This window comes from Cetorhinus maximus, chromosome 11, assembly GCF_964194155.1.
Source record: "Cetorhinus maximus chromosome 11, sCetMax3.hap1.1, whole genome shotgun sequence".
NCBI classification, from domain to species: Eukaryota; Metazoa; Chordata; class Chondrichthyes; order Lamniformes; family Cetorhinidae; genus Cetorhinus; species Cetorhinus maximus.
Window position 1 is genome coordinate 57,182,724 of NC_135889.1, and position 25,493 is coordinate 57,208,216.

General features: G+C 40.0%; 1 protein-coding gene across 1 annotated transcript in view; it reads right to left on the reverse strand.

Moving 5' to 3' along the window:
* The window catches only part of agps (alkylglycerone phosphate synthase), a 160,284-nt gene that overhangs the window by 60,315 nt on the left and 74,476 nt on the right, over positions 1-25,493 (reverse strand). The window contains exons 8-10 of the mRNA XM_078552025.1: positions 12,930-13,010; positions 5,565-5,690; positions 4,063-4,171 (exon numbers count right to left, since the gene is read on the reverse strand). Coding sequence (XP_078408151.1) covers positions 4,063-4,171; positions 5,565-5,690; positions 12,930-13,010 — 316 coding nt within the window. The remainder of the gene's footprint in view (positions 1-4,062; positions 4,172-5,564; positions 5,691-12,929; positions 13,011-25,493) is intronic.

Sequence of the window (25,493 nt, forward strand, 5' to 3'; positions counted from 1 at the left end):
TCTTTCCCGAGTGCCAATTCCCTATGAATTGAGACCCATTACTCCCACACGAATCTTTGAGCCGTGCATTCAACTCTCTGATCTAATGACCCTATGCCAATTTGCTCTTGGCTCAGGTAGCAATCCAGAGGTTATTACCTTGGTGGTTCTGCTTTTTAATTTAGCCCCCTGCTGCTTATGCTCCCTCGGCAGAACCTCTCTCTTCATCCTACCTAGGCCAGTGCCACCCATGTGAACTGCCACAACTGAATATTTCCCCTCCCACTACAAGTTCCTCTCCAGCCCCAAGGAGAGACCCTTAACCCAGGCATGGGCAGGCAAACACAGCCTTCACTCTCAGTTGCAGAGAACAGTATCTATTCCCCTAAACATACCGTCCCCTGCCAACACTACATGCCTTTTTACTGTTCCAACTTGAATGGCCTCCGTACCATGGTACTGTGGTCAGTTTGCTCATCCACCCTGCAATTCCTGCTCTCATCAACACAGGACTCTACCCCCTGGTATTCTATCCCTCTAGGTATAAAGGACAAACCTCTTGAATACGTTCTGTGCCTGTTCATGACATTTTCATGATGTGTACCTCTATTCCTAAGTGTCTGTTTCTAGCTTTTCATCATTTAGAAAGTACCTGTTCTATCCTTTATCGATCCAAAGTGGATGACCTCACATTGCCTACATTGAATTACATTTACCACAGTTCTGCCTATTCACTTAATCTATCACTATCGCTTAGCGATTTTAATTTTCCATATATGCTGCTATCAATGTCCTGTATCTTTACATCATCAGTAAATTTGAATTCCTGCTATCCCATCATCTAGGTAGTTAATGAATGGAGTGAATAGTTGAGACCTCTACACAAATTTTGAGGGACACTTCTAGTTACATCCTGCCAAAATGTACCCACACAACGCAAGCTCTAAGGCACAGCCACCCGCTCACTTGCAACTCCCTCAGCCCCACTCTATACCATGAGTCAATTCCAGGCACACCCAGAACAGTCTCCTCTTCGAATGTGTCTCTCTCTCTGGCCAGTAGGTTTCATCAGCTTGTACTATTGTTTGCAATTTTCCTGCATGCCCCAGATTTTGTACCAATGTTAGGAGATAGAAATTCATTATGTTAGCAAAGTGACAATCATACAGTGGCATATATATGGAAATTTATAGAAGATAAGAGGGTGGGGTGGGAAGGGGGAGGAACGAACAGAAACCGAGTGCAGGAAGCAAGGGGAAGGAGCAAGGAAGAACTGATCACACTCATCCTAAGCATTCAGGAGAAGTCCAAAAGTGGATTTAATGTATTTTTTCCTAAATCATACAGAAGTTTTATACAGTTTAAGGATGTTCAAAATAACACATTGTGCTAATTGTTGTCCATTGCCACCCAAACACACCTACCAAGTTTCAATAATAATAAAAACTGGAAAATGTTGGAGATGCTCAGCAGGTCAGGCAGCATATGTTGAAAGAAACAGAGTTAATGTTTCAGGTCAATGATCATTCATCAGAAAAGATAGAAATGTAATAGGTTTTGAGCATTCAAGAGGGCAGAGGGGAAGGTCTGTGATAGCGTGGAGTGAAGAAGCGATTACATGATAAAAGATTTCATAGTACAAAAACTGAAGGGGGTGGTTATGGGACAGGCAAAGAAGCAAAGGATTGGTGCAGACAAGGTGTGAATAGCTGGATAGCAAACATCCACATGCAAAGGCAGGGAAAGAAGGAAAGGGAAGGAAGAGGAGAAAACCAAAGAAAAGAAACAAAGAAAAAAATGAAACAAGATGGACGCAGAGATTATATCTAAAGTTGTTGAACTCAGTGTTGAGTCCAGGAGGCTATAAAGTGCCCAGTCAAAAGATGACATGTTCCTCGAGCTTGCATTGAGCTTCACTGGAACACTGTAGCAGGCCAAGGACAGGAAGGTCAGATTGGGAGAAAGGTAGAGAATTGAAATGACAAGCAACAGGAAGCTCAGAGTCATGCTTACAGACTAAGTCCCAGTTGCCCAGTCTGTGTTTGGTCTCCCCAGTGTAGAGGAGAGCACACTGTGAGCAGGGAATATAGTATACTAAATTGAAACAAATATTTTGCTGCTTCACTTGGCAAGAGAGTTTGTGGCCTTGGACAATGAGAAAGAAAGGGGTAAAAAGATAGGTTTGGCATCTCCTGCGCTTGTATGGAAAGGTGCCATAGGAAAGAGAAGGGGTGATGGGGTGGCTGAGGAGTGGAGCAGGGTTTTGTGGAGGGAACGGTCCCTTCAGAATGTTGAAATAGGGGATGATGTGTTTGGTGCTGGCACCTAACTGGAGCTTGGAGAAATGTCGGAGGATGATCTGTTGAGTATAGAGGCTGGTGAGGTGGAAGGTGAAAACAAGAGCAACTATATCATGGCTCTGGGAGGCATGGAAAGGGATGAGAGCAGAAGTGCGGGAAATAGATCGGACACAGTGGAGGGCCCCGCAATCCACCCTGGGGAGGAATCCTCCGTTCAATAAAAATGAAGGCATATCAGAAGCATGAGTATGGAAACTTGCATCTTCTGAACAGGTGTGATGGAAAGGAGAAACTGGGAGAATAGAAAAGAGTCCTTACAGGGAGTGGGATGTAAGGAAGTGTAGTTGAGGTAGCCACGGGAGTCTGTGGGTTTGCTCTGAATATTAGTTGATAGCCTATCCCTAAAAGCAAGGGCAGAGAGGTCAAGGAAGGGTGGGGAAGAGTCAGAAATGGACCAGGTGAAGGTGAGAGAAGGGTGGAAATTGGAAACAAAGTCAGTGAAATTTTCCAATTCAGGATGAGAACAGGAAGCAGCACCAATACAATGTACTGGGGAAAAAAGAGACGAAGGAGGGTCCCAAGTATGACTGGAAGGAGTGTTCCACGTACCCCATAAAAAGGCAGGCATAGCTAGGACTCATACTGGTACCCATAGCAACACCGTTTATTTGGAGAAAGTGAATGGAGTTAAAGGAAAAGTTGTTCAAGGTGAGAGCAAGTTCAGCCAGGTGAAGGGTTGTGGTGGTGGTGGTGATGGGGACTGCTTGGGTCTCTGTTCAAGGAAGAAACTCTCAGACCACGGTGGTGGGAGATGAAGACGTAGAGGGCTTGGGTGTCCATGGTGAAGAGGAGACAGTTAGGACCAGGAAAATGGAAACTGTCAAACTGATGGTAAGGCACGGTAAGAGTCATGGATGTAGGTAGGAAGAAACTGTACAAAGGGAGAAAAAATTGAGTCGAGAGGGGAAGAAATAAATTCATTTGGGCACAAACCAGCTGAAACAATGGGTCAACCAGGGCCATCCTGTTTAAGGATTTTGGAAAGGAGGTAGAAGTGGGCAATTTGGGGTTGGGGAGCTTTGAGGTTGAAGGCTGTGGAGGTAAGATCTCCAGAAGAGATGAGGTCAGTACCAAGTGTCATTATATACTGGACACCATTTGGGACCACTATCCATTTTGAGCACACAACCAATTAACAAAAGTTTGTTACTTATCCATACCCAAATGCAGACTTTAGTAGCGAGGTGATGAGACAGCTCTACTGCAACATTATAAAAATCAAAAATCTAAATTTATCTACACCAGTTGCACATGTCCTACAGTCAGCATGAAGCTGAATCTGAGAGTCTATATTTTCAAGAAACTGAATTATACAAATGCTTCACTAGCATTGCTAAATTTTATTGATGCAGCACTTGATCAGTTGTTGCTATGCAATCTGAAAATGAAAATCTTTGGCAACAGTACACCTCAAGTTACCTAAACTGTCAGCAACAATGTGCAAAAGTTAGACTAAATTTTGTTTTAAAAACCTATTTATCATGCAGAAACCATCCTCTCAATCACTTGTTACATAGAATTTTACAATGCAAACAGACCATTCGGCCCAACAAGTCTATGCCACTGTTTATGCTTCAATGAGCTTCCTGTCACCTTAACTCATCACATCCAATCAACAAATCCTCTATTCCTTTCACTCACTCATCTAATTTTCACTCACTTATCTAATTTTCCCTTACTGTATTACAATGGAAAACCTGGAGAGGAAAAACTGAAATGGTACCTTCAGATCCCATAATGAAGTGGTAAATATCAGGGCCAGTTGACATTCTTGGACCTTGACAACTTTTCTCTACTATGCCTCTTGGTGTAACCATTTTTATATGCACAACCTGTTAACACAGTAAAAGCCATAAATTATTTGCTATAGCCCAGTTTATGAAAGCATTGTGTGAAGTTAAATTTGATATTCAGTGTTTATTACCGAAAAGAGACACGTTGCCAAAGCTTTTCGTCTTGTAGTTATCAGGACAAAAGCAACAATGCCCAATTTCAAACTATCACAACAATTTATACCACAGGCGAAAAGGCTGCAGATTGGTTGGCAAGTTGACTGATTGGCCGAGGGTTGTCAGGGAGAAGGCAACGGGAAACTATAGGCTTCCCGTGTTTCCGGGTAATTCAAAAAGCGCAAGGCTTGAACATATTCCTTTTGTTCGCAGAGAGTGGGTCCCCGTGTATGAATGTATGTAGTTTCTAGTAAGCACAAACAAGCCAAGCTTTGAGCTTGACTGATTATCTTAAATTGATCGTTAGTGTAGCTATTAACCCACTCGGAACTATCCAAGTGTTGCCCAATCATGGAATCACATCTAACAGTAGACATTTTGTTTTGGGTTTTGCAAATGTGGGCTGGTTGAGTATGGTCTGTACTCTGTCTATTATGAACAGCCGTTGCGAGGTGTCAGCTGTGGCTCAGTTCATAGCACCCTCGCCTCTGAATCAGAGGGTTGTGGGTTCACGTCCCACTCCCGGAAACCAAGAACTGTGATTGTACTCGAAAGAGTTGCAATCTGTGACTGTTAAAAAGAAAATGAACAGCCGTTGCTTTCTCCATAGCAATGCCTCAGCCAAAGTTGACTTACCAACAAATCAGTACCCCTTTTCTCTTGTAGTTTAAATTGCTGTGATCATTTGAAATTTGGCATTCCTGCATTTGTCCTGACGAGTGCAAGATGAAAAGCCTCAGCAACCCGTCTCTCTTTTCAGCAATATTCAAGCTCTGTACAAACAAACAGCTATTCAGTGATTATTCAGAGTCATGTTTCTTTTCAATTCATTGGCAGACATTTATAAAAGAAATCAAATAGTGTAATCCAACTGATATTTTATTGCTCCCTGAGCAATTTCGATTTTAGGGCAGAAAATGGAGATGTTAAGTCAGTTTTAGATTTGGTTCAGAACTACAACTTCGTAAAGACCAGACACAGAATGGCCATCATTCTTCCTCCAAGTCACACACCATCCTGACCAAGACATCCGTCTTCATTTTTTCATTGTTACTGGGTCAAAATGCTGTTACTTGCTGCCCAATACCATTGTGGGAACATCAGCAGCATAAAATCTGAAGTGGTTCAGGGCAGCAGCCCAACATAGCCTTGTCTGGGCAAATGGAGATGAGCAATAAACGCACCTCCCAGATAACAAATGAAAATATGAGTCCTGCTTGAATACATTGAAGAAGCCAATCAAATGCAATGTAATTGCATGTTTTCAACAACTCACCAGATCTTCAATGTTACCGTAGATATTTTTTTTCATGCCTGAAGCCCTCGTAGCTACCCAGCCTCCAAGGCTGCTGAACTCCATCGAATCTGGCTCATGTCCAGTGCAGTAGCCATGTTCACTAAGCTTCAACAAGAAGAAAGTATTAGCATTGCAAAAATAAGGACCAATGGAATATTATAACATTTCATTTTATTATGCTCCTTTGAAGCAGTTGTTTTTTTTTAAATACTCCATAATCAGTATGATATCCTTCACTGTAAAAGACAATGAAACAGTCCAGCAAATCTATTACATACAAATTGGCAACCACTATTATGGAAATATTATTTTTTTTTTAAAATCAGCTTTTACCTTTAATTGAAATTCAGCTTTAAACTGGAAGAAGTTGAGAATCTGTCATTAGCTATTACGGTAGAGTTTTAGCGCTAAGAAAATGGCTGCTATCTCAAAATGCCAGCTCCAATTCAAACATGAAAACTATTAAGAGAGATATGTCGCTGAAGCTTTTCATCTTGCACTCATCAAGACAAATGCCAGAATGCCAAAGTTCAAACAATCTCACCAATTTGTACCACATGAGAAAAGGGCACTGACTGGTTGGCAAGTCTACTCTGATTGACCGTGTTGTTGCCATGGAGAAAACAACAGGAAACTATAGGTTCCCTGTGCTTCTGGGTAATTCAAGAAAAGAGGACAATTTGTTGTGATAATTTGAAATTTGGCATTCTTGCCTTTGTCCTGATGACCGCAAGACAGAAAGCTTTAGCATTTTCTTTCTCTTTTCAGCAATATTCAAGTTCAAACGTGAAAATTTCACAAAGCTGTTGCTTTCAGAACAGAACCAATGGCTTTGAGAATTATTTAACTTCAGAAGTTGCAATGCCTTATGTCCTAAAATCAAAACCTAAGGGCTAAAGATACAATTACCACAGCACAATCACTGTGAAGTTAATGTCAATTGAAGCAGTTTGCCTATAGGAATGGGGACAAAAGTACTTTCAATAAGAAGGTTCTTTCAACATATAATTTAAACTTATGGGTTCCTCCAGCAGCTCATTATCCATCTTCGGTGTGGATTACATGCACAAACCCAGGATTTTTGCATCGGCAATACGTTTATGGCTCTTGCAAAAATAATGTAAAACAAATTCCGCGAGTCTGGTCAGATAACTAATAGGCACAGAGCTTTGCATAAGTTATTCCACATTGACACTCAAAACTGAATCCAGAGCCTCTAACTTAAATAAAGGTAATTACAAGGGTACAAAGACAGAGCTGGCTAAGTGAAATTGGGAAAACAGGTTAAAAGAAAAGGCAATGGAGAAGTGGCAGACATTTTAGGAGATATTTCATAACTTTCAAAGATATATTCCATGAGAAAGAAAGATTCCACAAGAAGGGTGTACCATCCATGGCTAACTAACCAAGTTAAGGATGATATGAAATTGAAATAAAAAATATAAAATGCTGCAACGGTGTGGTAGACCAGAGGATTGGAAAAATTTTAAAAACCAGCAAAGAATGACTAAAGAAGAATGAGGAAGAAATTGAAATGCGAGAGAAAACCAGCAAGAAATATAAAAACAGACAGTAAAGGCTTCTACAAGTATATAAAAAGGAAAGGAGTAGCTCAAGTGACGTTGGTCCCTTAGAGGATGAGGCTGAAGAATTAATAATGGGAAACAAGGAAATGGTAGAGACTTTGAACAAGTATTTTGTACTTGTCTTCATAGTAGAAGATACTAGAAGCATCCCAAGCAAATCAAGAGACAAAAGGGAGGGAGGAACTTAAAATAATTACTATCACTAGAGAAAAAGAACTGGGGAAACTAATTGGCCCAAAGGCTGACAAGTCTTCTGGACCCATTGGCCTGCATCCTAGGGTCTTAAAAGAAATGGCTGCAGAGATAATGTAATCTTCCAAAATTCCCTAGATTCTGGAAAGGTCACAGCGGATTGAAAAACTGCAAATCTAACACCTCTATTCAAGAAAGGAAGGAGACAGGAAGCTGGAAATTATGGACCAGTTAGCCTAACGTCGGTCATTGGGAAAATGTTAGAATCCATTATTAAGGAGGTAGTAGCAGGATACTTGGAAAATTATAATGTGATTGGACAGAGTAATACGGTTTTGTGAAAGGAAATAGTGTTTGACAAATTCATTAGTTCTTTGAGGATGTAACCAGCAGGGTGGACCAAGGGTTACCGATAGATGCAGTGTATTTGGATTTCCAAAAAGCATTCGATAAAGGTGCCACATAAAAGGTTACTTCAAAGATAAAAGTGTTGGGGATGTTATATTAGCATGGATAGAGGATAGGCTAACTAACAGGAAAGAGAAAGCCTGGGTGTGGGGGTCATTTTCAGGTTAGCAAGCTGTAACAAGTGGAGTGACACAGGGATCAGTCCTGGAGTCTAAACTATTTATGATTTTTATTAATTACTTGGGTAAAGGAACTGACTGTATTGTCACCAAATTTACAGATGCCACAAAGATAGGTGAGAAGGCAAGTTGTGAGGCAGATATAAAGAATCTGCAAAGGGATGTAGATAGGTTAAGTGAGTGGGAAAAAATTGGCAGATGGAGAATATGGGGAAAATGTGAGGTTGTCCACTTTGGCAGGAAGAATAGAAAATAATATTATTTGAATGGAGACACACTTCAGAATGCTGCAGTACAGAGGGATCTTGTACATGAATCACAAAAAATTAACGTGCCAATACGGCAAGTAATTAGGAAGGCAAATGGAACACTGACCTTTCTTGTAAGGGGTATGGAGTATAGAAGTAGGGAAGTCTTGTTATAACTGTACAGGGCATTAGTGAGACCTCACCTGAAGTACTGTGTAGAGTTTTCGTCTCCGTACTTAAGTATATGCTTATATTAGTAGTTCAGAGAAGGACCGCTAGGCGGATTCCTGGGATGACGGGGTTGTCTTATGAGAAAGGGTTGAACAGGTTGGGCCTATACTCACTGGACTTTAGAAGTATCAGAGGTGATTTTGGTAAAACATAAGATTCTAAGGGTGCTTGACAGGGTGTATGCTAAGAGGATGTTTCCCATCATGGGGGAATCTAAAACTAGGGAGCATAGTTTAAAAATAAGGGGTCTCCCATTTAAGACAGAGGGGGAATTTCTTCTCTCAGAGGGTTGTTAGTCTTTTGAATTCTTTTCCACAAGAGAACATTAGAGGTTGGGTCACTGAATACATTCAAGGCTGAGTTGGACAAATTTTTGATCGACAAAGGCTTCAAAGATTATGGGGCGCAGGCAGGAAAGTGGACATAAGGCCACATCCAGATTAGCCATGAGCTTATTGAGTAGTGGAGAAACTTGATGGTGTGAATGGTCTACTTCTGGTCCTCTTTCTTATGATCTTATTTCATGTCTGTCTAAGCCTTTGAACCGACTAAATTAACAGAACCCAAATTTAAGCAGATTGAAAGGGTCTTTTACTATTATCTATATCAAGTGATCTGTTCATAACAGTTGAAATTCGTCAATTTTACAAAGAAAATCTGCTTACTATATGGATTTACAGTAGCAATATTACCCTCAGTGCAGGATTTGTTGTCTACATTTTGTTGTCTACTGTAACCAAAGGCAAATTTCGTAAGTTTTTTCTACATATCAAGTCACATAGCTTAATAAATGAATTACACTTGCTGCATTACTCATTGCTGAAACACTTGAGACAAGAAAATCTAACTATTACAGATGCTAGTGGATCAGGGGTTTGGATAGTTGCTCTTTAGTTGCAAATACCGAGGAACCAATAGGAAAATCGTTTCAGCTTCTACAACTGAAAATATATGGCTTCACAGGTGAAAAATTATTGAAACACTGTTCTTGGATAAATATATACTACAGCCCCTAAATGGGGTTTCTGAAAAATCTCATTGGTACAAGACATGAATACCAATTTTGTGGGTGGGGAAACAATGTATATGAAGAATAGGCAAAATTCCAGAATTCTATTCAGAATATGATGAGTTTACATAATAGAGCCATAGTTTAATCAGTATTGCAGCAAATTACCCTCTATGTATATTTATTTATAAATATTCTCAGATACACATCACCATTGGCTGTAGCTAATAGAAATCACTGAAAAGCAAAAACACAAAAAGAGCTATGCTTACAAAAATGTGTAGTTAAGCCAAATGTATATGGCTATCACGGTTAACTAAATTTCATTAGCAATATCACATTGCTTGCTCCGATCTGTAAAATGTCACAAACTGCTTCCAAATTAAAAATTTATAAGAAAGTAGCACTTCGAATTCTTTTGCATTACATTTTGCAAGCAGAATAGATTTCTGTCATGGCAATTGGCAGAAAACATTTGTAAACTGCCTGAAGTAAAACCTCTTAAGAAGTGATATATCCTGGAACCATCTGGCAGGAAAAACACTGATCCTTTGTGGAACACATCAACATCTACTTGAGATGCAACACAAGTATTCTGGCACACCGACTGATTACTAATTCCGAATTTTCAGAATTTACTTTGTTATTCCATCTGCTCAACACCCAAGTCTATCACCTCGAAAACAAAAAGGAACATTTGGGCATTTCCTCAAAGGCAGTTAAAAACCATGAGGTCTTGTCGATGTTTACATTCTGGAATTGTTGTATTACACAAAAATACTGTGGTTTACAACCCACTCAGTACTAAATATGCTCTGCAATATATGCCAGTATTTATTTCCCAGCAACAGATGCCTTCAGAAATAGCATTTTGCATTGCTCAAATCTTCATGGTTATGGACAGTCAACTGGTCTTAGTTAGTTAACAGCGTATTTCATCCTCTCAATATTAACTGGGTGCCTAATTAAAACCCAAGTTCAAAATGCTTGGTTTTATTATTCCAAATATTGTATCCTCTTTTGTCCAGCAGGATAAGAAATGCTAACAGCACAGCTGAGACTCAACCCATAACAATAAAATTGACAAAGTCAGTGCAGAGATTTTCTTAATGCAATGAAGCTTCAGATTTAATAGAAGTATTTATTACTCATTTTAAGTTTACAATTTTTGATTCAGTTTGAGGGCTAACTTCAGAACTATACTTCATTATCCTAGCATTTTCCAGGTTTAAATGCCATAATTCAATGTTTTAAAAAAATATAGAAAAGTTGACTTAAACACAGGATGGCTATGATTTACAAACCTTTTCACACATTTAAAATGAGAAGTTGTCTCAAAATTTGATGGTACTATATCCATATGTGACGCTGTGAGCTGAAGGATATATTTAACCAACTGAACCCAAACTTTTTTCAATTCCAACTGTTGTACTTAAGCTTGGCCACAGAGTGGCACTATAGTAGTGCATTTCCCAAAGAATGGTGGAGGCTTGCTAAAGACAAGTCCAATGTTCTGATAAGAGGCCCATAGGAATTCATTCTCATGTTCTTCCCCTGTTTTTATTGAGTTATGTGGCTTGCCAGCCTATTCAGTTCAACAATATTACTGCTTCATCAGTTCATATCTTCTCTCCAGTATCCCTTAAATGTCTTCCTTGGTCACTGGATTGTTCTGCCTGGCACTGCTGGTTGCTTAGCTACCCTTCCAGGTGGCTTAGTGCCTGCCTGGTTGACTGGCCTTGCAGAAATGCTACCCAGTCGCTATCTCAATGCTGCCTCAAATAGCCCTGTAGCAATCAGAGGGAAAAACAGTTGTCAGTGCTGCTTCGCCCACTTTTGTCAATCAGTCTGTCGACAATTTGTCATTAGTTTTCTTTAATGAAGCAACAATTTTTATTGAATTATTTAATTCACCGCCCCACATTCCACCTAAAAAATATCATACCTTGAATTAATATTGCCCGAAGCCCCAGTCTTTCTTCAAAGTTGACATGTTAGGGTCCTTTCAATTTTTTTTATTCTTTCATGGGGTGTGGGCGTCACTGACAAGGTCAGTATTTTCCGTTGCCCATTCCTCATTACCCTTGAGCTAAGTGGCCTGCTGGACCATTTCAGAGGGCAGTTAAGAGTCAACCACATTGCTGTGGTTCTGGAGTCACATGTCGGCCAGGCAAGGAGGGCAGATTTCCTTTCCTAAAGAACATTAGTGAACCAGATGGGTTTTTATGACAATCAATCAATGATAGTTTCATCGTCACAATTACTGGGACTAGCTTTCAATTCCAGATTTTTTTATTAATTGAATTTTAAAAATTCCACCAGCTGCCATGGTGGGATTTTAACTTGTATTGACCTGGTTCTCACCAGTGATGTTTTCACCATGACATTACCACTACTCCACTGTCTCCCCCACATCTTATTTTCCTCACATCTTTATTTCGTTAATCTTGTCAACTTACTCCTAATGCATTTAACGTATGGACCCCTAATGTTGCCAACTAACTAATTTACTTAGTGTTGTTATGCACCATTCTGTATAAGGCCATTTTAAAGTCATGAACTGACCATTTTAATATAATTTGAGTTGATTTTCAACTTTTGTACTCTTCCCCAGCCCCTCTGCCAATCCTATTCCTCCTCCCCTTTCTTCCCCATTTAACCATGCCACAACCTACCCTTATCCACTACCCCAGCTCCTCCTTTCATTTTTTTTCTGATCCTCCTTCCCCTCTATAAAGTAATTATTTCAATAGTGCAGCCACTTCCTTTAACCTTCAAGGAAACTCTAACATCCTCCATTGACCTTTGCTTCTTATCCATTTCCCCACCAAATTTCTACCTTTTCTCTGCCAGTTTCTCTTTGTACTCTACTTGTACTCTAATGCTTTTTCTTATTCCAAACCCCATCAGGTTCTACCCTTAGCCAGCTCACTATACCTTCTCCCACCTGTTCCTTCCTTCTCTTGTACTCCATCCTCACAGTCCTGGCCCAAGTATTTTCCATCATATAAACCCCTTGACTTGAAGACTGCACTTAGTTTTAAACTTCCATGTGCAGCAACATGTAGATCAATCATCAATGAATGGGTTGCAACATAAAATTTCAAAATTCATCATTTACCTGCAGTAGCTAAATCACTTGCAAATGGTAATGAGATATGACCTTAAAAATTGTAAAGTCCAGTCAGGTAACACTAGTTGCAAAGCATGTTATGTAGTTTAATGGTCTGGAAAGTCAGCATGTAGTTCCAGTACCAAGATATTGGGTGGAAGTACTCATCACAGGAACACAAAAGGACAATAGGCAAGTGTTTTGTTAACATGTATGAGATTTTAAGAAAAAAGAAAAAACTCAAACACAATAGGGTTTTCCCAAGATTCAAACCCCTTCAGGTTGAATGTAAAAAGTCACCCATTTGCAAAGTCAGCTTTGACAAATTTCACATCTCATCTGATAAGGGTTGTCAAACACTGAAAAGGATCAATCTTACCTGTCTTTCAAGATCTTGCCCAGTAATGCCAGCCTCCACATGAGCTGTCAAGTTCTTTTCATCAACCCACAATATTCGATTCTGTTTTAGCGAAAAATTGAAATAAAATAAGTGCACCTATTTCAGTCCATTAAAACCGTTAAAATGTACTAATGTTCAAAATACATCACAAGCTTCCCATCTTTGAATCATCTAATATCAATACTTGCAATTAACCAATATATGGGACATTACACTTGACGCATCTTTTCTTGCTGGGTAAGGTTCCATGAGTGCACGACACCCTCCAGGGCCTTACATTAATTATTCATTCTTAAGCATTTGCAGGGAGACTGAGCAGAACTTTTGACTTCTTGGGAACAGGGAGAGGGCACATCACAGCCAAGTTCAATTCTTTCCCCACCCAAGATCCAACAAGCACACTTCCAGCAGGAGTCAATAGATAAACGATCAGGAGTAGGAACCACTCATCAATACAGGGCATAGGGTATAACTGTAGCAACTGCAATACTGCTCTTGGCTGATCAGTTGACTCAGCACAGACCACAAATCAAACCAGAGGATCATCTTTTTATTCACGACAAAACTACTTATTGTCTTTATCAGCTTAGCCACGGTAAAACGTCACAGGGTACATAACATTACATACATTCAACTGCAGGTGTCCAAAGGTCTAAACACTTTATAATAAAATAGCTTGATTAGAAGCAACAGTAGAATTCAGGAGACCAGCATCAACTGACGTGACTGACAGAATGTGTGTGGTCCCTTCAGTCCGTAATCAGGAGGTTTTTATGTAAGTAGTGTGTAATTTCTTACCCTCAGTTATTTTTCCTAATTTTAAAATAAAATCCAGCAGCAGGCTTTTTGGTGATTTTAAAAAGGAAGGAAGGTTATTTCTTATCACACACTTGCCCCAGTTGTTCAAATTGTGACATCTCAATCACTTGTCTGTTCACACTCACACATGCAAAGATTAGATTCAGATGAAGTTTAAGCCCTAATTATAAAAATGGAATCTATAACTCAGTCTCTATGTTGATGCAGGCTTGAGGTCGTCTTAGTTGAGTTGATACTCTAGTTGAAGCCTCTTGTAGATGAATAGCCAGGAGATTGGTTCTCAGATAGACTTGGAAGCTGGAGCAAGTATAGTACTTTGGCTGCATTAGAAGACTTTCAGCTATGAAGGTTCAGCTGTTTCTTAGTGTTTCAGATGTTTCTCTCCTGGATTTGCTTTGTTCAGGTTATTTTAAACTGCAGTCCCTGAAAGTTAGTTTCAGTCACATGACTGCAGGGTTAACACTTCTGTGGTCCAGACCACCACAATCCATTGGCAGTTGACAATGGTCATTCACTCTTATATCTGACCCAACTTGTACTCAAATATTCTTCTTTGTTCGATATGGCATTCAGAGTCCAGAGATCCCATATTCCTCAAACACTGATCCATTCTTAAACAATGTTATGCGTAAATTTCACAGGTGGCTGCAAAGTACCCTTAAGGATTCAGGTCCACGTTTAACAAAATTTTGGCCACAGAATCTAATCATGTGACAGTGGGCAGTATAGGTTGTAGCCATCTTAACAGGCTTTGTGGCTACTTTCAAAAAGCATGATCTTACAGTCCATAATATCCAATATCATCATGCTTGTACTGAGCATGACACTGACATACAACAGTTGCACAGCAAAAACAGATTAATAACATCTTCACTGTTATTCCTGGAAGCAGTCTTGAAGTGAGCACATACTAAATCACCTCCCCTAAAAAGGTTTTGTGACATCATAATAGCAGAGCTGTGCCAATAGGGGTGTTCCCAATACTACATAGCATAAACTATCTCCTGACTCTGATCAGAAGCCATTGTTGTGCATACACACTTGCCCATATTGCGTCCTCCCGCACATGCACAATTTACCCATTGATGCCGTCAAGTGGTGTAACCAGTACCAGTTTTGCATTGGTACAGAGGCATGCGTAATGATATCATCATGCACCATCAAGTGCCACTCACTCACTGTGCATTTCAAGGATCATGATTTTTGAAACTTTCCTGCTGCAAGCTCCACCAGAATATTTTGAAATTTGGAAACATGAAATTGGTTCTGGAGTGAGTATTTTTGAACACTGATCTACAATTTAGAGCTTTCAATAAAATGTTATACCTGAGAGGGGTTCCAAGGCTCTGGAGCTGGTGTGCTCCTTTACTGTAGATCTGGATCCTTGTCCATAAATTGCTCTGCCCTCTCTGATTGTCTCTCTGCCATTGCCCAAGTTCTCCTGCTTCTAACGATGGGTGCATTTAAGCCATGTTTAATATATTAATGTTATTTCCATTGAGCATGTCTAAATGAGGCTTCCACCACTGCTCATCCATCAACCATACACTACTAGAATAGCAGCTTTATCTCCCTACACTATAGTCAGGACTTGATTTTCCTGCCCTAAACCAGGTGATAAGGCCATGGGTGCACTCAGTGATGCCCTGGGAAGACTCAACAAAATGAAGTGATGGTGCATGTTCACCTGCAAGTAAACCAGATCAATGAATGAATTCTCATCTGAAGGCCTTTCCTGAACAGATGCTCATTTATGGGACAAATAAAATCAACAAGTATGGCTACCCTCTTATCAGGTGATGATGCAGTACAATTTTGGCAGGGGCAGGACTGTGTTCTACACCATAATGAGGAATGAGACGGCTGAGATGCTGAATCAGATTGAGAGTGTGTTCATTGCAGGATCCCATCATTTCATTGATCACATGAAGGAGGCAATGGATAGGGACATCGAGATAAATGCATTCAAGGACCATCTCCCAGCTATCACAGTGCTCCTGTGACAATTCCATGCTATGCAGAGCAGGTGGACATCGGCTTTACATCACCATCCCTGAATGCTAAGGATCCAACCTCGGCTTAAGGAGTGCTTAGACTAATAAACATGCCTGCCTGCACAACATCTGAGGGGGTGTCTTCTCAGTGCCCTGCCACACAGAGAACCAGATATGACATGGACCACAACAACGGAAGAAAACAGAATCACAGAATTGTTACGCCACAGGAGGAGGCTATTTGGCCCGTGTCTGCGCTGGCTCTCCAAATAAGCATTATGACTTAGTGCCATTCTCCTGCCTTTTTCGTGCACCCTTGCACATTGTTTCTATTCAAATAATCATCCAATGTCCTTTTGAATGCTTCGATTGAACCTGCCTCCACCACGCTTCCAGGCACTGCATTCCAGATCTGAACAACTCACTGTGTGAAAAAGCTTTTTCTCACATCACATTTGCTTCTTTTGCAAACCACTTCAAAATCTATGCCTCCTCATTCTTGATCCTTTTACAGGCAGGAACAGTTTCTCCCGATCTACTCTATCCAGCCCCCTCTATCAAATTTCCTCTCAGCCTTCTCCTCTCCAAGGAGAACAGTCCCAACCTCTCTAATCTATCTTCATAACTGAAGTTTCTCATCCCTGGAACCATTCTTGTAAACCTCTTCTGCACTCTCTCCAATGTGTTCAGCTCCTTCCTATAATGTGGCACCCAGAACTGTACACAATACTCCAGCTGAGGTCTAACTAGTGTCTTATATAAGTTTCGCATAACCTCCTTGCTCTTGCACCCTATGCCCCTATTAATATAGCCCAGGATACTATACGCTTTATTAACTGCTCTCTCCACCTGTCCTGCCACCTTCAATGATCTATGCACATATACATCCAGGTCTATCTGCTCCTGCACCCACTTAAGGATTGTACGTTTTATTTTATATTGTCTGTCCATGTTGTTCCTACCAAAATGCATCATCTCACATTGAACTTCATCTGCCACCTATCTGCCCATTCCATCAACTTGTCTATGTCCTTTTGAAGTTCATGTTTCCAAGTTTTGTATCATCCACAAACTTTGAAATTGTCCCCTGCACACCAAGATCTAGATCATTAATAGGTATCAGGGTGTCAACGACATCAGCTTCTTTGTGCGGCAAAGTGCCTCCTGATGCTTCAGGTTGTCAGCTGGTGTCCATCAAACAAGGACGAATGAAGGAATCAAACACTTGGGGAGTATATCCTATGCAATCGGGCTTCTCAAGAGTTTATAATTGATCAATTAGCTTTTAAAAACAAAAATATCCTTCAAGGTTACTGCTTGAGTGAGTGTTGCTCAAACTGTGGGCATTAAACCAGCATCCAACTTAATTGTAATTCTCTGTACAATGGAACTCTTCAAGAAGAGGGCAAAAGTATACAAATGCCAATAGAATACCCAGCAGATATACATTAAGGGGAGTAAAACTAGAGGGAAGAAGGGAATCTAAAATGGAGCTTTTTGTTTGAGTCTAGAGTTCAAATGTGCCAGAGCACATGTTGGACGAAAAGGAAATGGTTTCACAAAGATTATTAAAGGAGATGAGGCAAGTCAAAACATTTGAAAATGGCATATGAGGGAAGTCAAATGTAGTAACCTCTGAATAAACAGTTAATGCATATTGCTCACTCCAAAGCCCATATTGAATACATCTTCTTTAATAAATAGTTCACTTCCTTATTGCAGTTCTCCTCAGTATTGACTACCTGTCTGTTATGACTACAGCCAGTGTTAATTGCTGCCATAATCCAAATTCCAGAGGGAAACTTGGCTTACAGGCCACTACTATTATTATTGTATTCTAATAACGAGAAGACGACATACTGATCTCAGCAGTAAGAGATGCAGCAACACTTTTGGGCTTTTAAAAATGAAAAGTAAAAGTTTTATAAAGAAAGGAAAACTTAAGCACACAAGATTACAGTTACACAATTACGGTTAGTCTTACAAAACATTCCCCCAAAACTCTCTACTTGGTCAAGTCCACAAGTAAACACTTTCCAGGCAACACTCCATTATAGATGTTTAAATATGAAAAATCCAGTAATATCACACAAGGCAAACTGCTGTAACTTCAATAAAGGTACACCCACATGATCTTTAGCCTCTGGTATGGAATCCACTTCAGAATAAAACTTCTTGCCGCAGCCCAAGACTTCTCAACAGCTCCAGCCACCTCTCCAGCCAAATAGCTAATAAAAAAGCTATCCCCAGTAACCCAATATATCTTTTCCCCCTTCCATCACAGTCCCATTGTTCTCACATCTCTTTGAAACTCAAACCCTTCCAAATACTAAATCTTTCATGTTTCCATATTGCCTTTGCTTTTGGGTAAATAAAAATATAACATCCCCACTACTATTTACCCATGAACTCCTGCAAACACTTTCCTCGTTACCTCTGACTCCCCTTTGAAATTCAAACAACCTCTCAACTTATCTAAAAATGCAAGTGTTAGATCTAACCTACTTGTGCCTCAACTTAACACCTCTACCATTTTAATGTTTCCAAAATCCCAAACAATCGGTATAATGGCACAGCCGATGGCAAATGCTGAGATACTCACCAAAGGGAACTTGAAACAACTGCCACAACTGTTTTGCAACCTGTATAAATTTCGAGGTGCATGCCTTGAATTCAATCGTAATAAGACCACAAGTCTTATAAGTTGCTTATAAAACTAAATTAAACCTTTATTAATAGAAGAAATGATTGTAAGCACAGACATACATCTACAAATTACTATGATAACTCAAATCCCCGAGTTAATCTAACTCCTAGTTACACTTTTGTTAAGGCAACAGTAAGACATAGATTTTAAAAGACCAAGGCAAAGAAACACATTACCCTGAACAATCCAATTCAAATTGAGTTTTCTTAATTTAGGTTCTTTGTTGACAGTAGCTTGAGGCTTGGATGCTGGAGGCTTTCACACTTATTGGATCTTAGAATGCCTGCCCTTACACACAACCTTGGCTCCTATATACATATTTTCCCCTTTGAATGCAAATTCCCATTGTTTCACTATGTCTTTGGACTTTACCTCTCTGATGATAAAAATCTCTCAAAGTACCAATTTTACCAGTAATCTTTAGGAAAAATAAACACACTATTTCTAAACTTCTGGCTAGGTGTAATATTTCACCCCTTCCCTTGAATCGATCTAGTCTGTTTTATTTTAAAATGCAAAGGTTCCCTTTACACCTGTTTACCTACTTCACATTTCAAACCTAGCTTATCTTCTGACACAACAAAGCCTTCAGGCCAGCTGCCTTTAATTAAATTAGGTCCACACACACATACATACACAGACCCCACTATTACTCTACTTCACAATAAATCCCAATAACATCATGACAATTATTATATCTTCCTGACACCAGGCTCCTATCAAACCCTTGCCCAGCTTAATTAAATCACACACATCGACATCCAGCCTTAACAGAATAACACAAAATATTTTGTTAAAAATTCATCTCACACTGTCCAATGTGGTGTCATCCACAAATTTAGAAATCATGATTATGATCCCAAAGTCCAAATTGTGAACAGCAGTGGTCCCAGCACTGATTCTGGTAGAACACCACTTCCTACCTTCTGCCACTCTGAATAGCTACCCTTTACTCCCAATCTCTGCTTTCTGTCGTGAAAGCAGCTAACAGTTCACTCTGTCACCCCATTCCACACTCGGACCTTATTCATTAGTCTATTATTTCACACCTAATCGAAAGCATTTTAAAAATCTAGGTAAATTACATCTACTACATTACCATGCCTACTCTGTGTTACCTCATCAAAAAGTTTAATGACGTTAGTCAAGCAAGTTTTTCACTTTTGAAATTTATACTGGCTATTCATTATTACAGTTTTCCTTTCTAAATGTTCTTCTATTCTCTCCTTTGGTAGGGATTCCATCATCACCACTGATATCAGGCTGAGTGGTCTATAATTCCCAGGGCATGTTCTCTCCCCCTTCTTAAATATAGGAATGTAGCTATCCGCCAGTCCTTTGGCACTAGATCTTTTTATAATCAATTATTAAATGTGTAGTAATGCCTTTGCTATATCTTCCCTAGATTCTTTTAAAATATGTGATACAATCCACGTGGACCAGGGACTTTATCCTCTTTGAGTTTAGTTAGTTTACTCAATACATCCCCTTGTTATTTTAAATGCACGAGATTACTCACCTCATCATTCAATGTCATGTCTACCTGGTCAATCTCCCTGGTAAATACCAAAGTAAAATAATTATTCTTTCATTATCTGTGGTATTTATCCTGTCTATCCCTTAACGGTCCTATTTCAATCACAACATTCTTCTTTTAAAATTAAAATATTTTACTATTCTGTTTAATGTGCTGTGATAATGTAATTTCATAGTTCCTCTTTGCCTTAATTATTTTTTTGACTTCTCTCCCAGTATCTTCGTATTTTCTCTCATTATGCACTCCTCTGCTCTCCATGTACTTGATGTATACCTCTTTCCTAACCCTCAATTTTTTTCCTTATGTCTTGATTCAAGAATAGAATCTCACTAGTGTTTAGTATGTTCTTTCCTTTTCGCATAATATATTTTTCCTGCACTCTGTTGAACAGCATTTTAAATGTAGAGCAACTACAGGAAGCATCGCTTTTTGCTAACATTGTTGCCCATTTTATTTTCAAGTTCTATTCGTAGCCCCTACAGAGGCCACTTTAGAAGGCAGTTACAAGCCAACCACGCTAGCATGGGGTTGGAGTCACAAATGGGCTTTACCGGCTGGTTTTCTTCCCTGAAAGACATTAAATACACCAGTTGAGGTTTTACAATTCAACATCTTCGTGATCATTGTTATTGATGGCAGCTTTTTATTTCTAGATTTTTATTAAAACTGAACCCAAATTCTCAAACTGCTGTGGTATGAATTGAACTTCCATTTTCTGGATTATTAGTCAATGCCGATGGATTACTAGTCAGTAGTCAAACCCCAACACTACGATACACCTAACATCTCCTTTCATTGTAGCATAAGTGTAGAACACAAAACTTCATTGAGCATTGCTTATTTTGCACCTTCAGTACAATAATTTCTATGAATCATACTGAGTCTTGACTTGGACAGATTGAGACATATGATAATCATGTAGGTTGATGGGTCTGGGAGTTGCAGCAGTGAAGTTTAAAGCAGAATACAGATGGAGTCAATTAAAGACAAAGTCGCACCTCATTATCTCGAGCACAAGGACACAAGAAATAGGAGCAGGAGTAGACCACACAGCCCATCGAGCCTGCTCTACCGTTCAATACGATCGTGGCTGATCTTGGGCTTCAGCTCAATTTTTCAACCTGCTCCCCAAATCCCTTAATTTCTTGGGACACCAAAAATCTGTCTATGCCAACCTTAAATGTATTCAGTGATGAAGTATCCACAACCCTCTTGGGGTAGAGAATTCCAGATTCACAATCCTTTGAGCAAAACAATTTCTCCCCATCTCATCCTAAATGATCGGCCCCTATCCTAAGACTGTGCTCCTGTGTTTTGGGTTCCCTGACTAATGGAAGCAATCTTTTAGCGTCCACCCTATCAAGCCCGTTCGGAATTTTGTAGGTTTCAATGAGATCACCTCCCATTCTTCTAAATTCCAGAAAATATAAGCCCAATTTACTCAGCCTTTCATCATAGCACAACCTCCTCATCCCAGGGACCAATTTAGTGAATCTTCGCTGTACCGATGCAAATACATCCTTACTTAAATTTGGGGGAAAAATCTGCACACAGTACTCCAGAACTGATCTCACCAAAACCCTGTATCATTGCAGTAAGACTTCTTTATTCTTGCACTCCAATCCCGTCCGTACAATAAAGGCCAACATGTCATTTGCCTTCCTAATTGCTTGCTGCACCTGCATGCTAACTTTCTGCATTCCTGTACAAGCACACCCAAGTCTCTTTGAAAATCAACACTTAGAATTTTCTCACCTTTTAGAAAAATCTGCTTTTTTATTCTTATGACCAAAGTGAATAACTTCACACTTCCCTATATGATACTGCATCTGCCATCTTGCTGTCCATTCACCTAATTTGTCTATGTCTTTGCAGCCCCTCATTGTCCTCCCCACAGCTTACCCTTTCCATCTAGCTTGGTATCATCAGCAAACTTAGATACATTACTCTCTGTTTCTTCATCTAAGTCATTCATATAGACTGTAAATAGCTGAAGCCCCAGCACTTATCCTTGTGGCACTCCACCATTCACTAATTGCGAACTTGGAAAAGGCCCCTTTTATGGCCGCTCTGTTTTCTATCCATTAACCATTCCTCTAATATATATGCTAATATATTACCCCCAACTCCATGAGCTCTTATTTTGCCTATATTTGCCTCCAGTCTTGGCAACCCTGATCTGATGTGGCATGGAATGCTGAAAAGCTGTAATGGCACCTAGAGTTTGTAGAGCAGAATAGCCAAATAATGCTCCAAACCTTGGGGAGTCCATTGTATTGCTTACTAGTCCTGTTTGAATTTTGAGAGGCTGGAGCTGTTTTTAGGACTGCAGCCCCATCAGTAAATAAATCCTAAATCAGAGCCCTTAAATGTTGTCAACGAGATCAAGCAATTAACTTGGATTTAATCCTTTTTCAATGTGGTCCCTATGAAGCTCAGGGAAACCAAACATGAACACCAGTTAATGGAAAATAATCCCCACCCAAAAATAACATTTAAAACTTCCAAGTATATGTTGCTGCTGCCAAAGAGGCATATCCACCTCTTACCAGCTGCTATGCCAGGCATCAAGGTGCCCTCCCTTCTCAGTCTACTGAGCGCCTGGGGGCAAGCCTCAGAGGATTCTGTGAAGATTCACACCATCTTTAATGAATGCAGTTTCTAGTACGTTGCTGTCATTGACATCACATGCATTGCAAATGCACTGTTAATGCACAGTTTGCAGTTACAGCATCACCAATGTAAGAAATGATACTTTTTAGAATATTATAAGATTCCAATAGCAAGCACAGTATGAGGTTATCTGGCAGAAAGTGGTTTCCCTTCTCTCTGGAAAATAACAAACAGTCTCTAGAAATGTCAATGTCGCCTCGTTCAGGTTTCCATATTGACATCCCTAAGTTGATAAGAGGGTGCAAAATGCCATCCTATCTCTTTAAGTGTCTAGTCAGGGCTAACAAATGACTCCCAGCACAAGGTAAACTAAAAGCTGATCTCGAGTTAAAGTGATGGACAAGGGGGAAAGTGAGCCCCCCTTGGTCACCTGGCCTGTGATCACTGGCCAGTGCTATACAAACAAGTGATTGACATAGGGTAAACAACTAGCCCCTAGAAATAGAGCATATTAACTGGTGCTTGGAGGCAGGGGGCAGTCCTCGACAGGCAAGTGCCTTCTTCAGATGTAGGAAGGCCAGGAAAGATGGAGGAAGCCTGGGGGGAGTTTAATACTTCGGCTACTCAGCAGAAGGCTGCTGCCACATGCTACAGAGATCAACATAGACTCTGCGTCATCCATCCATTTGTCCTCTGGCATCAGTAAACTGCCTCTCACCTGTCACGGGCTATATGCTTTTCCTGTCTATTTAACTTATGCATCATATCTGAACTGCTGCTTTTTAATAAACTATCTGAAAGTCACTTATGAGTTCTTGACTGCCTATTTGGGTAATCTATGACTCCAGAACCTTAAAACTGATACTAAGCAGAGAAAAAGGCTTCATCCTGCTTCCTATGTCCCAGATTGTGTGGAGCGAAGAGAAAAACAAAGTCGGTGGACAATTTGGGAAGGGCCATGAGTGGGGGAGGGAAGAGTGCAATATGTAAAGGATGCTTCTCAGAAGACAAAAACTCTATAAAGCTAGGTAATCTTTCTTGTACAGGATGCTTGCTCCATACACTACTGAAGACAAACAGAGTAGTACTAGACTGGACAGAAAGATGGCATTTACAAAGAAATAATGATGTCATTTACAACATTACTCCAAGGTCACAAGATTCTCAGGATAGGAGCGTCACTGGCAAAGTTGACATTTATTGTCCAAGCATATGCTTTCATATATGGGGACAAATCACGTGCCCAACATGCCTATTACTCTTTTAATACACTGATAAAAAAGCAATTGCCCCCAGATTTCCAATTAGCCATATGTGGCTAGCAGCTGAAGTATTGCACAACACTAGTACAGCTAAACAAAGTAAAAGTACTGATGTAACAAAACCAATTTCAAGCTCAAAACTTTAAGAACAGCAAAAATTAAACAAAGGTGAAAAACCATTTGCCATTAAGCAGAACCCTTCCAAATCTGGGTGGAGAGTGAAACTAGCATAATACTAGCAAAGGTGTTCGAAAGAAAATTTATGGGGCTGAGAAGAGTTACCTTCTCTGCTCAATCTTTTGCTATATTTTCAGGATCAGGGAAAGTTGGAGAAAAGAATGAAGAAATCTGTAACTACACAATAGAAGATTGTTTAGCCTCCAAACTGATTCATCAATGTTCCTTGAGCAGAAACATTGAACAGATGATTGCCTAAGGGTGCAAAGGAGACAATGGAATGCAAGCCTGGAAAATGCTCTGGATTACCCATGTGAATGCTTCACTTATGCAAGTGGAACACTAAATAACTCAGGAGTTGCAGATACAATGTTCATTGCAGTTGAATGTTGAGTGCATTGCCCTGGTTAAAGTGCCAACAGTCAAGCAGCACTCTATTTTAACTGAAAAGTGATGATCAGGTCAACCCCTGTTTCACATACCATGGTATGTGCAATTTTAGAAATCTTGAATAGTTAAACCATTGTGATAATGGTTAAATCTTTGGGACAATAACGATGTGTCGCAATCAAGCAGAGAACATGAAACTAATGATTTTCTATCCCAACTGACCCATATCAATGCTGGGGAGCCTTAAGTCCAAATAGATATTTTTCGTTTCTATGGTAACAGACCCAAGCCTAGGTCAAGAACAGATTTAAATCAGTTTTCCAAGCAAATTTTTCAAATGCTTTCAATTTTTTGGGAAGAATTTGAAGAATTTTCACACAGAAAGGTCCCACAAATAATACTTTGATAATAACCAGATAATCTGTTTTCATAGAATCATAGGTTTACGGCACAGAAAGAGGCCACTCAGCCCATCATGTCTGTGCCGGCCGAAAAATGAGCCATCCAGCTTAATCTCACTTTCCAGCAATGGTCCGTAGCCCTGCAGGTTATGGCACTTGAGCATATCCAGACCACTTTTAAACAAGTCGAGTCTCTACTACCCTTTCATGCAGTGCGTTTCAGGCCCCTACTACCCACTGGGTGAAAAGATTTTTCCTTATCTCCCCACTAATCTATCACTTTAAATCTACACCCCCTAGTCACTGATCTTTGTGCTAAATTAAATAGGCCCTTCCCATCCACTCCATCCAGGCCCCTCACAATTTGGTACATCTCAATCAAAGGCATCAAGGGGTATGGGGAGAGAGCAGGAGTATGGCATTGAGATAGAGGGTCAGCCATGATCTTGCTGAATGGCGGAGGAGGCTCGAAGGGCCAAATGACATACTCCTGCTATGTTTTTATGTTTCTCCCCTTGGCCTCCTCTGTTCCAAGGAGAACAACCCCAGGCCACCCAACCTTTCCTCAAAGCTGCAATTTTCTAGTCCTGACAACAGCCTAATAAATCTGACGACAGAAGCAAATTGGTCCCTGGGATGAAGA